General features: G+C 28.4%; 2 protein-coding genes across 2 annotated transcripts; both read left to right on the forward strand.

Moving 5' to 3' along the window:
* Window positions 1-628: 628 nt before the first annotated feature.
* LOC119672937 (aspartate aminotransferase, cytoplasmic-like) lies at window positions 629-2,474 on the forward strand (the record flags this gene model as incomplete). Its single annotated transcript, XM_038084110.1, is given in 6 exon segments — window positions 629-736; window positions 805-878; window positions 971-1,448; window positions 1,503-1,668; window positions 1,892-2,034; window positions 2,103-2,474. Coding segments are annotated over 6 exon segments (1,106 nt in total), but the record flags the coding sequence as incomplete, so codon positions are not given.
* A 2,609-nt stretch (window positions 2,475-5,083) lies between these two features.
* LOC119668083 (aspartate aminotransferase, cytoplasmic-like) lies at window positions 5,084-15,900 on the forward strand. The gene is made up of 7 exons (XM_038077471.1): window positions 5,084-5,656; window positions 13,000-13,107; window positions 13,177-13,250; window positions 13,323-13,800; window positions 13,865-14,030; window positions 15,175-15,317; window positions 15,384-15,900. The coding sequence occupies exons 1-7, from the start codon at window positions 5,545-5,547 to the stop codon at window positions 15,530-15,532; spliced, it is 1,230 nt and encodes a 409-aa protein (XP_037933399.1). The 5' UTR covers window positions 5,084-5,544; the 3' UTR covers window positions 15,533-15,900.
* The last annotated feature ends 2,512 nt before the right edge of the window (window positions 15,901-18,412 follow it).

The following is an 18,412-nucleotide window of genomic DNA, read 5'->3' on the forward strand; positions in this document are numbered from 1 at the left end:
CACAGGAAGAATGCATGAAGTCAACGACTACACTGAGCTTATGGACTTTAAAGCAGCTTGACTATCCGATAGTATGTATACGAGTATATTTCTATCTACTTCTAGACAAGCTATAGCTTGCCTTATAGCAATCACTTCTACCTGAAAATCACTAAAATGATCTGGGAGCCCATAATAAGAGGATGTATTCAGTCTTTCTACGCCACTCCTAGTTTTTAAACCATCGGTAAAAATGATTAGACCCTCCCCCAAGGATGGGACCCCTGATAGCTAAACATTTTTGGATGGGAATTTAATAGTGAATTTCCTTCATTTTCTCTTCAATGTAAAGTAACGTGAACAGATTTTATTGGATTTATTTTATTTTTCTTTAACCAATCCAGCAAGTATGTATCTGCCTGAACTATTGTATCGTAATCATATATTAATAAATTTTTTTGGCAATCGATAGTTTTGTCTTTATAAGGAACAAAACTATCGACAAGAATATGAGTTTAGAATATGGATACCTATGAATTAGGTTGAAACAAAAATAGATCTAATTATAAGATATATTTTATGGTATTGTTCATTAAATCCTATTTTCTTTTACTATTTTCTTAACTAATAAATATTTCTTTTTCTATAGCATATCGTACAAATGAGGGAAAACCTTGGGTATTACCAGTGGTTCGAGCGACCGAAAAAAAGATTGCAAGCGATGAAAAGATTAATCACGAGTACTTATCAGTTTTAGGTATGTTTGATTATAATATAAAAAAAATTGTATACAATTATCTATAATTGTTAATAATAAAACTATAGGGAACGAAATGTTTAGAAAAGCTGCGACTGCTCTGCTATTGGGTGACAACTCTAAAGCAGTACAAGAAAAACGGGTAATTGATCGTATATGTTGTATTAACATATTGAGTTTAATACTAATAATAATAATAATAATGAACTTTTTTAACTTATTTAACCCTTATAGGTATTTGGAGTGCAAACATTGTCTGGCACAGGAGCTTTACGTCTTGGAGCCGATTTTCTAACTAAAATAATGGGTCGTACTGATTTTTACTGTTCTGATCCAACTTGGGAAAATCATTCAAAAGTTTTTTTGGATGCTGGTTTTAAGAATGCACATGAATATCGTTACTGGGATTATAAGAAACGTATTATTGATATCGACGGATTATTAGAAGATTTATGCCAGGCACCAGAAGGTGCTGTTATTATTTTACATGCTTGCGCTCATAATCCAACTGGCATGGATCCATCACAAGAACAATGGAAGCAAATTGCTGATGTAATTGAGGGCAAAAACTTATTCCCATTCTTTGATTCAGCATATCAGGGTTTTGCTAGTGGAGATCCAGATAATGATGCATGGGCTGTGAGATATTTCGTTGATAGAGGTTTTGAGCTTGTATGCTCTCAATCTTTTGCCAAAAACTTTGGTCTTTATTGTGATTAAAAAAGACAAAATTATGAATTAGTCATTTAAATATTTATTTTTTAAGGTGAGCGTATTGGTAATTTAACAGTGGTACAGCAAAGTCCCAAAACAACTGCCGCTGTTCAATCACAATTCACTTTGGTGGTACGCGGCGCATATTCCAACCCACCAGCGTTTGGTAGCAGAATCGTTGGAACAGTACTTAGTGATCCAAAACTTAAAGGAGAATGGTAAGATAACTATTAGAAATAAGTAATAATAGCATATGCAATATAAAATTGGATCGGTATCAAATAGTTGAAAACCGTTAGTAATTGACCATATTCCGAGATGTGTAATGCCCTATAGAAGGGATCACTATAAATATTTATTTTAAAAAGTTCTGTTTACTTTTTTTAATACAACTTTTATGTCCTCATTTTAATATTGAACTTATGTTAACTTTTTTTTAAGGATGGAATCAATAGCAACCATGTCATGCAGGATTCGGCAAATGCGTGAAGCTTTAGTTGAAAATTTAAAGGCACTGAACACTCCTGGTAACTGGGATCACATTGTGAAACAAATTGGAATGTTCTCATACACTGGATTAAATGGTTTGTTTATATTAATTATATTTTAACATTATAGGAATATTTGTTTATACGATTTTTTATATTTACAGAGCAACAAGTGGGTACTCTTATCAAAGATTTCCATGTGTATTTACTTAAAACGGGACGAGTCAATATGTGCGGCGTAAATGATAAGAATGTGAAACATATTGCAAAAGCCATTAATGCTGCAGTATCTAAAAAGTAATATTTCGATATAGTAGAAAAGAACTAATAAGCTTCTGTATGGAACAACTCATGAGAAGAAGGAGGTGTAATATGGTTTATGAATGACTCAAAGCGCATATATGTTAAGCATTCAATGCCTATGGTAGAACTAGTAAACAAAAAACTAAAATACTTGAATTAATTATATCAGGAATGTCCAATTCTGAATCTCATTTTGACTACAAATAAATATTACCAATATCCGTCTTTTAAAAGTTCTAAATTAATAAGCAAAATTGTAGATTTAATAGATTGAATATACAGATTTCCAGATATTCAAATAACATTAATAAAAAAAAAAATATAAAATAAAAAATAAAAACAAGTGTAATGTATTGATTTAAACCATAATATTATATTGGATGAAGTATTATTAAGGTATCAAAATATTTATCGTCCAGCACTCCATCATCTTCATTTTGATTTATAACATTATTATATCTATTGTAAATAGCATAGGAATTGCATAGCATAGGAACACATTGATATAAAGATGTGCTGTAAATTCTTGATTTAGTCTTTTTATATATAGATTAGATCTAACAATGCCCAACCCGATATCTATATTTAATTTAATTTCGTCTACCTTAGGAATTGAATATAACACATTGATATAAAGATGTGCTGTAAATTCTTGATTTAGTCTTTTTATATATAGATTAGATCTAACAATGTCCAACCCGATATCTATATTTAATTTAATTTCGTCTGCCTTTATCTTTATTGACTATTTGTATTATTGCGAGCGACGAAATAAATACTCTCATTTTTATTTTACAATTAAAATATGATACTAAAAGAACATTTAATGCATTACTGAAATATAAGTTGTAAAATTATTATGCTCCCTACCAGTTGGATATTATATAAATTATTTACTTATCTTAAAACACCTTTTGTTCAAATACAACATTGCGTTATAATTATAATTGTAATAAAGCTAGTTTCATACCTTAATTAATTTTAATTAACGCTAATACTGGATTCATATCAGAGTTTTGTTTGTAGTTTTAGTTGTCAAAAATTTTCATTTTGCATTGAAAGCAACAACAATTGACATTTAAAATTACAAACATGAAAGCTAAAATTACAAACAAAACTGTTGTGCGAATTCAGTATAATGAAGATTTTACGTTCGTGTAAAAATCAATTAGAAGTGAAAAATTAAATAAAGTCAAATGATTTTAAATGTAGATGTATATATAAAAAGAAAATTAAATTACTTATGAAGATAAATGCTGCACATGAGATGGGATATGTATATATATGCTTAAATATCTTAAATGCATTAACCTGTTAGTGATTGTAATTGTTCATATTTGTATTAGGTGGTATTTATTTTGATACAAGTGTCATTTTATTTATACTATATTACTATAATATTACGTTTACGATTAAAATGATTGAACTTCAGCAAATTTTTAAAAAGTCGCTGATGAAGTTGATTAATACCATGTTTCCACTTGTCTTATTAAAGCAGTTTTGCTCATTAAGGCTGATTATGAGAATTATTTAAATACAAAGAGCTTTTATATTAATGAGCTCATTATAAATGAATTAACTGATTTGAGGTGAAAATTCTGGAAACATAATATAACCGTATTAAGAGCTTTCTAACTTAGTTAAGAATTAATTAAGCGAAATTACACTAAAAATACCGAATGCAGCGTGGCATAATATATTTTTAAAGAAAGAAACGATTGAAATGTGACAATAAATAAAATATACATAAAGAAAAATTCACACAAACTAGAGGTAAAAATATTTTAAAATCTTTGCTTTTTGTGAATAAAACATATATTGGTGTATATCAAATCATTATACAATATAATTTTACAATAAATATTGTTTAACAAAAGTTCGCCTTGAACTTTTACTGAGCTTTTTGACACATAAAAGCTCTTTTATATGCATAAACCAACTTCTGCCCATGGAAACTAAAGCATGATATCGACGATGCTACATGTATTGCAAGTATGCAGTCCAAGTATGCGCTTTGCTAAACACTTTGAATCGATGTAGTTTTACTGCATACATGTCTGCAGATCAGAATTTAGCATGCTTACCTGAATATACACAGTGCGATTTGGTAGCACAGCATACCTGGTTTGTATACATGTAGTATCGTCTATATTATGCTTAATATATCTTAATTTGATTTACATTTGGTTTAGCTGCAGTGGGAATATGTTATAATTTTCGGGTGTGCTTGTTAAAGTAATAAAATTGTGTTTATTTATTTTTATGAAAATGCAATGTCACTGAGTTATCGAATTATTAAGTTACAGCCTTAATTTGATAATTTTTTCGGTATATCTGATTTTTATTATTGTGTAGTGTTGTACGATATTTAACTTTAATCTAAAATTAAGTATCTTGAAAAATAATAAATAAGATTTATTTGAATTAAAATTTTATTTTTGCAAACGGTTTTATGTTAAACGCAACAAGGATCAAAATCCGCTCTTTATCAAATAATTTTATTACATTAACTAGCAATTAAATTTTATTTTAACGTCATTATGACGGCAGTGACATTATGACAATAGTGATTATATTTAATAAAGCGACAATTCATTGCTTTTCAGTGAATTACAACAAAATTTTTATTTATATTATTTTAAATATTTTTTGAGACTGGAGATATCAAACGTTTATCATTTTATCATTGCCAGCGATGTTTGCATAAAATTTTCGCCTACATGCTGAAAATTTGTTAGATGACTATAAATTATTGTGAATGTTCCTTGTACAAAGAAGAAGCAAGTCTGTCAAACAATTTTGATGGCACAATGGCAAAGAGAAAATTATTAAATTTTTAAATAAAATATATCTTCATAGAGATATATGTTTACGGGTTACTCTCTGATATATATAAATGTAATTCAAATTTTTGCACGTTAATAATTTGTCTCATTGTTTAAATTGTAACTTTAAATAATGAATCAAGTTTGCCGCCAGCAGAGAAGACATTACGTTAGAAACGTCATCGCTTTCATTTTTAGCTTTTACGCAAATTATACTTTGCACTGCAATTCTTAACTCACTCAATTTCGCTGTTAGTAAAAGTTGGGCCGCCGGTTTGTGTGTTTCTTGATTAATTTTGGTCGGGTGTTTATTTTCAAACATTGCTAATTAATAACATTGCGCTACGCAATTAAAGCATTAAATTCATTCATATTTTTGGCATAATTTTTTGCTTCGAAAAAAAATTTTCGTGGTTACCACAATTTTAATAACCAAATTCCAATTCCTGAAATTACACTGAACCAATACAAGTCCAACATGTCATCTGTTTTCGATGGTGTCAAAGGAGGGCCAGCAATTGAAGTTTTCGCCTTAAACAGAGCCTTCATTGAGGACAAAGACCCCAATAAGGCTAATTTGGGAGTAGGAGGTAAGTGAGACTTTTATGAGAATGAGATTTTTATATAATTTTCCATCAAAAGAAAATAGAAAGAAGCGTTTACATATACATTTTCCTAAAGTGAAGACATTTTTTTGACGCTTTGGTTACGTGACTAAATATTGTCATTTTTAATAATTCCATGCTCTAAATGTGTGACGTTTTAAGGTCATATTAAAGGTCAAATAAGATTTTGTTTTATTCTGCTTATTTGTTTATAATTTTCATATTTGTTTGCTGCTCCGCAATAGTATTAATTTCTAAATATTCTGCGCCTCTTGTATTTGCTGACGACAATTGAAAAGTTAGAATAATTGTGACAATTGATTCACATCCTATTGAGATGAGAGCTGTGTTAAGTACAGTAATCTCTGAATAAATACAATAATCAATAAAGTGTGGTTCAAGCTGAATAATATTAATTATTGTAATGTTTTTCAGTTTGAGTTTATTGTGTATTACTTCACTTTCTAATAAGTGCTCGAATAATACCAAGAAACTAAACTCACCTCCATATTTTTTTCTTTTAATATAGATTTTAATTAAATTAGAAAGTATATATGTTGTTATTTATTGTTGTTAGTAAAATTATTTTTTACTAAGTAATTCATAATAAATTCACAATTTGTTATTAATTATTTATAGAAACTCGCGATTATGACCGAAAAGGTCGTCAGTCGGAAGTTAAGTTAAAATTGTTAATAAAAAGAAGTTCAAAAATTAAACGCTAATAATAAAATAAATAATAATAAATAGAAATATTTTAATTAAAATTCTAAACATATATTGAACTTTCGTTTTCTTGTCTAATCCATTCAAACTAAATTATGTGTTCCTCCCAATAAATCTATTAAGCTAGAGACTGAGCGATTAGAGTTCCGAAAGAGACTATTCAACTCTTTTATAAAAATAATTTTCAAAAAATAAAAACTTTGTTCCGTCACAAAAGCAAAAACAAAATAATATTTAATAAGTAACATGATATGAATGTGAGTTAGATTAGGTTAGGTTAAAGGTCGCAATATTTCTAGTATTACTAGTCCGAGATACCATGGACAAGTGTTATGCATACGCAGACTAGAAGCTCCCCCAAAACGAACGTACAACGCTTCGATTGTCAAGTGAAAATAAACCAACTTGGCAAGTCTATAAAATTGGTCAAAAATGTAGGGTTTACGAAGATGTAGATATGGCTTAATATTATAATAAAACAATAATAATATGATAATACAATATACATAAAATCTTCCTTCTATCATGTATTTTCTCGAAATCGTCTTTTAAGCGAGCTCCCTATGACTTTTTTCTTAAGAATGAAAATTTATTGATTAATCTTTATATGCGTTTGCAAATTTGTGAAAAATCAGTGAGTAGTTCGCTTCAAAGGTCGATTACTGAAAAGGGTGCGTAATAAATGGAAAATATTTTCGGTGAACATTATAAAAAAAATTTTCCTGATAAAATTCAAGAAAATGTTTATTAACCACCATAATTTACGAATCCATTTGAATTTAAAGAAATATTAGGCATCACATTAAAAGATTTTTAATAGATTAAAAATTTACTTTTGAAAGTATTGGGTGTTCTATTATATTAAATATTACTTTTTGCTAATACTGGTGATATCGGATAAACACTTACGAACACTTACGAGTCTAGAGGAGATGAACGCCATCTGTCAAATACCATGCAGTACCAGATTAGATGAGTGATGTTTTCTTTTTCTCTCCCTACACCTGTAAGAGGCAAGCATTTCGACCAGTTATGGAGAGGATATTAGATATCTAGTAAATTGAACAATTAATGAAAATCTTGAATCGTTCTAAAATATTAAGAAAATAGTGACCCACATTATCTTATCTTATGTTAATGAACTTATAGATTAGATTTAGATTGCTCTATTTATTAAATACAGCACAGACGTGCATTTTTAGCCATAGATTAAAGTTTAAGGCATAGTTAAAATTTATTAAAACTTATTTAAAAAACAGACAAAAATAGAAAAAAAATTAAAACACAAATATAATATTCAGTTGAGTTTGAGTTTCATTCTACTAATTCATATGAAGAAACTATTCGCAATAAATAATAAAAATTTAATATATATACTTACAAACTTTTAAATAAAATTTTTATTTCTCTAATTTAAAACACCTAATAAAGATTTCTAGTCACTGATATAAGTTTTTGCATGAATTATGAAACCTTTTTAAGAGAATATCTTATTCTGGCAAATTTACGACCTGCAAAATCAAAAAATAACCTAAGAATTCCATTGAAGAAAACATCAAAGCGCTTAACTCTCTGCCTGAACCTTAAAATCCGGTTCTTTTTAAAGGTTTTGTCGATTGAATCTTCAGATAACTCAAATAACTTAAGATTGAACATAAATTTTGTTTTAGTCATTGAACTTGACCAAAAAACTCAGTTACGTGCTTTTTCGCCTCTTTGGTCGTTCACCTCTCAAACAAATTAAGATACAAAACGGAAAAAGGTATTATTTATGGATCTCTAAAATCGAACAGATAGATAGATGATGAAAAAGTAACTGAAATTTGTAAATTAATGTTTAAAATATTTCATTTGCATATTAAATTCATTTATATAATTTTGATGTTAATATCTCTCTATTTAATGGTGAGAAAAAAGATTAAAAATGTTATGTGACAATATTGAGATACATTCGTCGTCCATTGATGTCATAGTCGTATATTCAATATTTATAGCTTGAAGAGCATACACACACTTTTATTTGTTAATTATTTAAATTAGTACGAATTGGTTTGAATACAAACAAATAATGTTGAGACAACATTTATTAGCGCGTATTTGCGTATTTGCATATTTGTGCAATTTGTTTAGTTTAGAATATTAATTAGTTGATTCTATTTGTTTAACAATTTGTGACAAAATTATTTTAATCTTTGGTCGAAAAATTTACATAAACAAATTCAAAAATTATTCATTAATTCGATTCTAATAGTCTTAAAATAGAACTTCCAATTTCTTGTGATAGAACTTGCTAATTGTGACAGAATTATTTGAAGTTTTGAAGTGCGTGGGTACATTAAAAGAAATGGTAGTATCTAATTATGCATTTTCGAAGTACATTTTATCTCTTAGTTTACATACACATAACACTATGAATAAATTGTGGTTTCCAAATCAACGCATCCTACTTCACATACTCATACTGCTATGAATAAGTTGTAGTAGACAATTCTAATCTCTGATGAGATGATGAGTGGAAATAGTCCTTGCTTTGTCAGAAGTACTTGTGGCTGTCGTTTATAATTACAAAGGTGATGGATAGTTGACTAATTGTACTTTGAATTACTGTGTTTGAAATAATCTTACGCGGTTCCAACTTCTTTGCAGACCTCTAACGGATGTCCTATGAAAAGAGATATGAAATCTAAAATTATCAATAATTCATTCTATTAGAAAAGTGTAGAATAATAACAGTAACGTTAGATTGATTATATTACAGTTCAAAGAAAATGTAATATATTTTAAAATATAGATCGTTCTTTATGGAAAGTTTAAAAAAATAAGTAAAATTGTATAATAACTATAGTACAGTTGAAGGAAATTATATTAATGAATTAAACCTAATCTTGTCCACCTCTTATATTAAAATTAGCTTCATAAACAAAAAGATTCTTTATTAATAATTATTTAAATTAATAATTTGAATGTTATACATAACAACTCACTCGAACATTTGAACTCTTCGGCGTTACCAATCTCAATTCCTGCGAACCATCGTTAATGCTCCATTTTATGTTGCTAATGCTAATATATATAAAGATCTCGATATTCCTACAACAATAGATATCTTAATAGACTATAGTTAATAGTTATATTAACTATAACAATAACTTAGATTTAAATTGCAGGGATAATAGTTTAACAATAAGAAAAGCTAAAATAAAAAGTTCTCGATCTACCGGATAGATATTATAGATTTAAAGCGTACAATATATATCGTATATAATAGTAAGTTTCATTGGAAGCTTTCTATTCTTATAGTTTTATAGATCCTATCAAATTTACTTATTGTCTACCTATGGACAGATTGTAACTAAAAAAATAAAAAAAAAGAATGGTTATGTTTACCATTCTTGATTAACTTTTTAGTTTCAACCAGTGATGTAGGGAAGTGGGGGGTTTGGCAATTGTAAAGGTAATTAAAACTATAAAATTCTAATAATATATTTGTAGTTATATTAACTATCTGCCGTTATGGTGAATGACGAGCGCTATCTAGCGATGCTGACTGAACTTTTTTTTCCAAAAATTAATCAGTTAAACATCGACGGTATTTGGTTCCAACAGTACGGCTCTGGCGCAACCTGCCATGCAGCGCGCTCAACAATCGTTTTCTTGAAAAATCAATTTGGTGACAATTTTATTTTCAGAAGTTTTTCTGTTAATTGGCGCTCTCGTTTGTATGATTTAACGATACTCGATTATTTTTTATGGGGTTATGTTAAGTTATTGGTTTATGCCGACAAACCAGCAACTCTTGAAGCATAGTAAGCCAATGTTAATGCCACCATTGATACCATACGGTCACATTTATTGCGAAAAATAGTCAAAAATTGAACTGATCGAATGAATCATGTGGTTCGTAGTCGCGGTGGATATATACCGGAAATCATATTCAAAAATAAATACCATGAAATTATCTACCAGATAATAATAAAAAAAATTTCATTCCAACAATATTTCTATCTTGTATTATCGTTTCAACTTCTTATGCAGCTAAAAAAACACCAGGTAAAATAGATGACTGATTTTCTAATAGAATTTGTTTCTGTTAAATACGATCCTTTACGGATAGGACTAAAATTTTGTCAAAAGCAAAAAAAACATCAATCTATCTTATGTTTTGCGGTTATCTATAAATCAATTTAATATGTTTATTAGTTTGATAAGCTTATTAATCCAATTCTACAACACATCTTCAGTGATACCACAATTTACAAGTCCATTGATATTAAATTAAAAATTATAATAAAATTGTGTCTAAAAGATCTATTAGTTTTTCCATTTTAAGAGAATTTCGTAATTTAGCATGTAAGGTTGCATGGATTTCCCGAAAATATTTGTACATCTTATCTACTTGTATGTTTAATTTACACAATTCATTTTTTTTGTATAAATATAAATGAAAGTCAAGTATATTTGTTAACTAATTCGCTACCATAACGTTGATAACGGTAGGTGATAAGCCGAAATAAGCGATTTATGCCCAATAAATTCAACGAGCTTTGAAAGTGTTTGATATACAAAGTACACATTTTTACTATCTGAAAAATCAGGTAATATATACTGACGTATAGTCGTATAGTATTCACAATTCTATGTTAACAGGAAAGTGTCAGTTTTGGATGAGAAACGTGTGCTTACAGTTTTGTTCTGCATTGCAAAGCAGCCATAAGCAAAATTAACCTTGGCCAAGGCTTAAGTATCATTTTGACTGAAAAATACAAAAGAGTCAAATTAAGCTTTGTAGGATGTTGTTGAAATCCACTTGTTTCATAACAAATAGGCGTACAAAATGTGTGTTCCGTTGTAAGCGGGCTTATGCGGAAAAAGCAATGTTTCAGATACTCAAATTGCACTCTAAGCCTTGCTGCACTTCACATTCGCAATGCAATCGCCATTCAGTGATGTCAGAGCAATTTGACACTGCATTTTACAGTAAACTGAAAAGGGAAAAGTATCTTTTTATTGTAATTGCATATGTTCTTTTGTATGTTAAGAGTAAAAAAAATTTGGGACATTAAACTACTTCATAATTAGTTGAACTTAATTATTAAATATTAATAAATACATGGTTAAGTAATAACGGTGCTGAACCACACACATTACCTATCCCTGCGGTGGTAATTTGAAGTTACATGGCTTTATTGATGAACACTCATGTTTAGAGCAAAATTATATTCTACGCTTATAGGGCACTTGACTTAGTAGAATAACATAACGTTAGTTTCTTAATATAATTAACTAGTATTGGCTGTAGTAAGAATAAAAACCCATAAGATGGTTAGCAGGACTTACCAGTACTTCGTAACAATGTTGATAATCTAGTCTTTTAGTATTAATTGAAATTACCTTTAATTATATCATTAATTATATGTATTAATTATATTAATTATATTAATTATATATAATTATATGTATTAATTATATATAATTATATGTATTAAATATATATAATTAAATGTATTAATTATCTTAATTATATATTATACTTTAGTTAACCCGGGTGTTAATTTAAATTTAAACCAACTGAAAGTCGAATATGTTAACACCTTCAACTACTTTGATAGCATGTTCACTACTAAGGGTGAGGCTGATGAGGACATCTCGGCGTGCATAAACAAAGCTAAGGCTTCATTTGGCATGCTACGCTCTATCTGGAAATCTCAACATATCTCTGTAAAAATTAAGTTGTGCATTTATAATTTCAACATCAAATCAGTGTTATTTTATGGAGGCGAGACGTGGAAACGCACTACTGTCATCGACACTCGCCTAAGAACTTTTTCCAATAAATGCTTGCATCAGATTCTCACCATCTGGTGGCCTAATCGTAACAGCAATACTATCACAAACCAAATATAAACCTCTGAAAAAGTATGTATGCGTAAATCGCTTTGGATCGGTCATACCGTTCGCAGATCCCTTGCCAATATTGCTCATTAAGCACACAGACGTGACTACCAGGAAAGTGGCCGTCGTGTTAGAGCGCCTGCTAAAACATGGCGAAGGACTGTCGATTTCAATAGTAAGCAGCAAATATTTTTGGAATGAACTCGGCCGAAAAGCACGCAATAGCGTTCGATACAAAGAATGATGGTGGAAGCCCTACGCTTCACTGGGAGAAGAGGATAATAGAAGCAGAATACCCTTAATTATTATGTTATATATTAATACTGCCCTAATGTATCGCCTTTAAGTAAATGAAAACCATATATATGTAGAATGCAAACTGTTTATCGTGAAATGTACATCTGAAATGTACATTGTGTTACCGTATAATTAAAAATCCAAGGATTACAACCACTTAGAACCTTTAACAAAGTTATAATACTATTCAGAGGGAGGTTTTGCATTTCGCCAAGGTCCCGAAAAAAAGAAAGCCTCTAAAGTGTTAAGGCGGCGCTGCGCATGTGCCGAACATATAGTACTATTCACTAAATCTTACATGTGCTACTTATTAATTTTTTTCTATTATTTAATTTCTATTCTCTTCATAAAATATATTTTTTTTAATTTTGATTTGCTATTTTCTTAATTAATAAAAATTTATTTTCTCTTAGCATATCGTACGAATGAAGGAAAACCATGGGTGTTACCAGTTGTTCGTAAAGCCGAAATACAAGTTGCCAGCAATGAAGAGATTAACCACGAATACTTACCAGTTTTAGGTACGGTTTATTATAATACAAAAACCATTCACATATAATAATCTATTATTATTATTAATAAAATTAAAGGTAACGAAGCATTTAGGAATGCTGCAACTGGTTTGCTATTGGGTAATGACTCAATTGCAATACAAGAAAATCGGGTAATTATACTTACATATATGTTTTTTCCATTGAGTGTAAAAACTATAAAAATAATTTCAAATAAATTGTAGGCTTTTGGTGTGCAAACCTTATCGGGCACGGGAGCGTTACGTCTTGGAGCCAATTTGTTGTGTAATTTAATGGATCGTGTTCATTTCTATTATTCCAATCCAACTTGGGAAAATCATCATAAAGTGTTTACAGATGCTGGTTTTAAACATGCTAATGTATATCGTTATTGGGATACTAATCGACATGTTATTGATTTTGAAGGACTTATAGCAGATTTGAAAGATGCACCAGAACATTCAGTTATAATTTTACATGCTTGCGCTCATAATCCAACTGGCATGGATCCAACCCAAGAACAATGGAAGGAAATTGCTGATGTAATGGAGAGGAAAAATTTATTCCCATTCTTCGATTCAGCATATCAAGGATTTGCTAGCGGAGATCCTGATCGTGATGCATGGGCTGTAAGATATTTCGTAGAGCGTGGCTTTGAACTTGTCTGCGCACAATCTTTTGCCAAAAATTTTGGACTTTATTGTAATTAAAAAAAAAAAATGAAATAAGAGTAAATATTCATAATTAAAAGAAATATTTTTTAAAGGTGAACGTGTTGGTAACTTAACAGTTGTACAACGTAATCCCAGCACAACCGCTAATGTTCAATCACAACTTACTTTATTGGTACGCGGCGCATATTCTAATCCACCAGCGTTTGGTAGCAGAATCGTTGAATTAGTACTTAACGATGAAGAACTTAGAGCAGAATGGTAAGAATATGTATTAAATAAATAGTTAACTAGAATAATAATTTAAAAAAAATTTGTTTTCCATATTTTTAGATAAATTACTGCTTAATCTTAAGTATTTTTTTATATAAGACATGCAACATATTATTTTAAAACTGTTATCCTGAGACATTTAAAGTTATTATATCTTATGATGGTATGATATGCAAAGTTCTGATAAAGTTCTGACTTGGGTCTGTGTCCCGGAGCCATTTGTTAACATTGATGATCAATTTTCGCTCATCACTCCCATCTCAGTTGAATTATTTGTTAAGAATATGGGTCAAAGTTTTCGTAAACACTAACAAATATTACTGCTGAAGGCATTAACTGTAAAGAATAGAATCATTGTAATATTTTAAATTATGTTTTGGTTTTTGTATCATATAATATTGTATAGGTAGGAGAAGTTCTTTTATTTTTTCTCAGATTATGCTCAAGTTTAAATTATACAAATGATTATAATTACTTACATATAAATGTATTTTTATCTGGCAATACTCTTGGGATTAGAATTTGAAACTAAATGTTTTAAATAATGTTATTGAATTTTGGTTATGACTGTACTTAACTGCTACCACTTGTTATTATTTATATATATATATATGTATTGATCGAGTAAACTAATATTATCAACTAAGACTATTAACATGAAATTCCATATGTTTCCATTCTAAAACACTTTGCTTATCAAAATGAATTACAATAATAAAATTAAATAAAAAATGATATTTGAGAAGTTAATTTGTTATTACATTGTCCTTATTAAACAGATAAGCAAAACATTTTGAGAAGTTTTTTTTTTTTATAACATATGAATGAATAGTTTATCTAACATTTAAGTATAAGTTTTCTTTGAGAAAATATTTTTGTCTTAACTTATTATAAATAAATTAACTTAAAGATGAATAATTTTATTCAAAACAGAAAAAAAAATTCATTGAAATTAAACTATTTTTAATAGTAATTTTTTAATATTAAGGAATAAATAATAAATTTATTAGTAATTAATATATACAAATAAATAACTTTATTTTGAAATTTAAGCATAACTTATTCTTTTAATATATATTATATATGTTATACTTGGTACTTATTGTTAATACTTTTTATTGTATTTTTAAAGGATGGAGTCAATACAAACTATGTCAAATAGAATCCGTGCAATGCGTGAAGCTTTAGTTGGAAATCTCAAACAACTAGGAACTCCTGGTAACTGGAATCATATTATTAAACAAATTGGAATGTTTTCATATACTGGATTAAATGGTATTTAATTGCATTTAAATTGCAGAATATAAATTTATAACTTTTTAATAATTTTTATCTTTACAGAGGAACAAGTCGCCAATCTTATTAAAGATCACCATATTTATTTACTTAAATCAGGACGTATCAACATGTGTGGCATAAATGAAAATAATGTAGAATACATTGCAAAAGCCATATATGATGTTGTTACTAGAACAGAGAGTAAACTGTAATAAAGTTAAAAAGGATTAATGAACTCCTGTAGATTTAAACTGGCACAAATAATAGAGACAAATAAATGTAATATGGTTTTCATAAATGACTAAAAATGCACACATACTAAGCCAAACATACTAATGAAATAATGCAAACTTCGAAAACTAATTAGGGAATCTAATAGTATTATATATTGATGCATTAAATCCCTATGGTACAAGAGAATAAAAAACAATAACTATAATGAACAATATCAGAAATCGACCCACTGAAATTATTTTTGCATATAAAACAATTTTACCAATATTTGTAATAGAATTTACTTCAACTTTTACAATATGTTTTATTAATTATTAAAATTATTATAGTGCGTATATATTTATTAGTAAGTTTAAAATGCAAATTTTAACACAAAGTTTACTTAAAAAAAATTAGCGATTTAAAAAATGAAATACACAGATTTGATAAATAAAAATTAATCTGAAAAAGTGATGCGTAATATATATATTTGAACCGTAAAATAATATTTGATTAAGCATTTTAAAAGCTATATGTTTTTATAAAAATAAAAATTTTTATTGTATATTATTTAAATTATATAAATAAATTGTATTAATCGCCAAGTGTAAACTAATATTTGATATTCTTTGTAAGGGCTCTTTGTTAATAAAAGATCATGTACCATTAGATACGAAATGTGTTATAGAAGTTTGAAATATACTTAAGTTTAAAAATAAACTGGTTCCTCAATGATATATCAAGTAGTACTCATATATGTAGAAGAAAAATTATTGTAAACTATACTTACACCAAAAACATAATATTTTTAAAAATGCAAAAGTCATTAAAATGTATTACAATGTCAAAATCTAAAAAAAATTTTTATAGTTTATTTGGCTTAAAATTTAAGACGAAGGTGTAAAAGAATGCATTTTTAACAAAAATCAGTTTACAAGAGTAGATTTAAAAATATTTAAAGTAGTAATTGTTATTTGTGTGTTTTGTACACTTAATTGTTAAAATGTAGCATTTGTAAAGAAATTCATAATGCAAATATATTGTGCAACTATGCCAAAAGAGCTTAAATTGTTTATATATATGTATGTATAAATATATATATATTTAGTGTTAGTGTTGGATTTTCAAGACAATAAACAGAGTCAAGTTAATAAACTGTTAAACACATACTATTCACATGACTTTGTTATTCTTTATTATTATAATAAACATTATATTTGCTTTTCAATTAAGTATTGATATCAACTGATTTTGCAGCGGCGATAAAGAATTTATTATTATTTACAGAGAAAACCATCTAATTTTGGCAAATTTCGAAATTGAATTTTCGTGATTAATTAACTTGAAATAAAATATTATTAGCTCTGTTACTTACTGCTGGTACTCTACTCTGCTTTAACCTTACTAAGTGAGTATACAAACAACCTTATCAATGCGAAATCACTTCAAATGTTATCAGTAAAATTTATCGGAAATTTGCACAATATTTCGTTATTTATCATGTGGCATGTTGACGGTTGATTTGGAGGCCGTTTTATTGTCAGTACAGATTGGTAGTCTACTCAAAATTACAGTAGTTTTTAGGCTTTATACGTTTAATTGTTTATTGCATGTAATACAATTAATATTAAGATGGATACTTCAGATATTATTTATTAAGTTCTGATAATTATATCATACTTAGATAGATAAAATGCCAAATATTCCTGCAAATAGATTAAATAAACACTTGCTGATTACGTTTGACATAAAACATAATTATCTCTATGAGATAAACAATGTTTATACAAATCATTTTTATTTTAGAAAATTTCTTGTTTTATTTCTTACAGAAATCTGAGTTTGGTCTTAGTATAATGTGAAGCATTTAAAGACTTGTATCTTCAAGTCATGTCTAACTTCCCTGTTCATATTGGCTTCATATAACAAGACTAGACCTATAAAACTTTTTAAAAGCGACTGCGTGAATGCTGCTTACTGCAGCTGTTTCTGGTCACTGGTGTATGGGAACTGCACCCACTGCTGAAATTGAGAAAACTTACAGAAAAGAGACACAATTAAGCATTTTCTCTGCCACTGCTTTCAGAAGAATCAAGTTTGTAGGAAACTATTTTTTTGAAGTTTGTCAGATTGTTCATCGGTAAGAACAAAAGTTCTTTTAAATTATCTAAATTGGTCGGAACGGATTTAGTTTTTGTGTTTTTATCTCTTAAGATTTCAAGGAATGTAGCAGTAAAACGGTGAAAAATCGGTATTTATAGAAAGAAATGAGATTTGTGCTGATCTGCCACTGCAACCAACCTATCAAAGTGAAATCAAAAAATATAAAATATTCTGTAAGGATTTAATATCTGTAGGCCATATTATATAATACAGGCCGTATTGTTATTAAGAAGTAAATACATAAATGCACATAATCTTCATAGATTATAAAAATTATGTTGAAGCTCTTTGAGCTAGTGCAGTTGTGCACTTTTACTCTTTCTTAACTCAAGGTATTTTCAAATCCTCTCTTTACGCCTTGACTGGATTAATGTTTATCACTTCATCAGACTAAGCATAGATTATAATCTACTAAAAAAAATATTAAGATATTTGACAAAAAGAAGACAATCCACTAGATAAGTATGCTTATTTCCAATTAAGTTAGATTTTAAAATTTACTTACTGTGTAGTCATCTATCTGTAAAATCTGAACTTATTTAAGATAATTCAGTCCCTCATTAGTTAAAAGCTATTCAGCTTTATCATTGGTTAACAGATGGACTATGGTTGAAACTAGCCAGGGTCAAGGTAGAGAAACCAATAGATTTGGCTACTGCAATAGATTGAAGCCAAAAATCAATAAAGCTCACATTTCGATATGAGAAATGGTGGGT

This window comes from Teleopsis dalmanni, chromosome 1, assembly GCF_002237135.1.
Source record: "Teleopsis dalmanni isolate 2A chromosome 1, ASM223713v2, whole genome shotgun sequence".
Classification (NCBI taxonomy): Eukaryota; Metazoa; Arthropoda; class Insecta; order Diptera; family Diopsidae; genus Teleopsis; species Teleopsis dalmanni.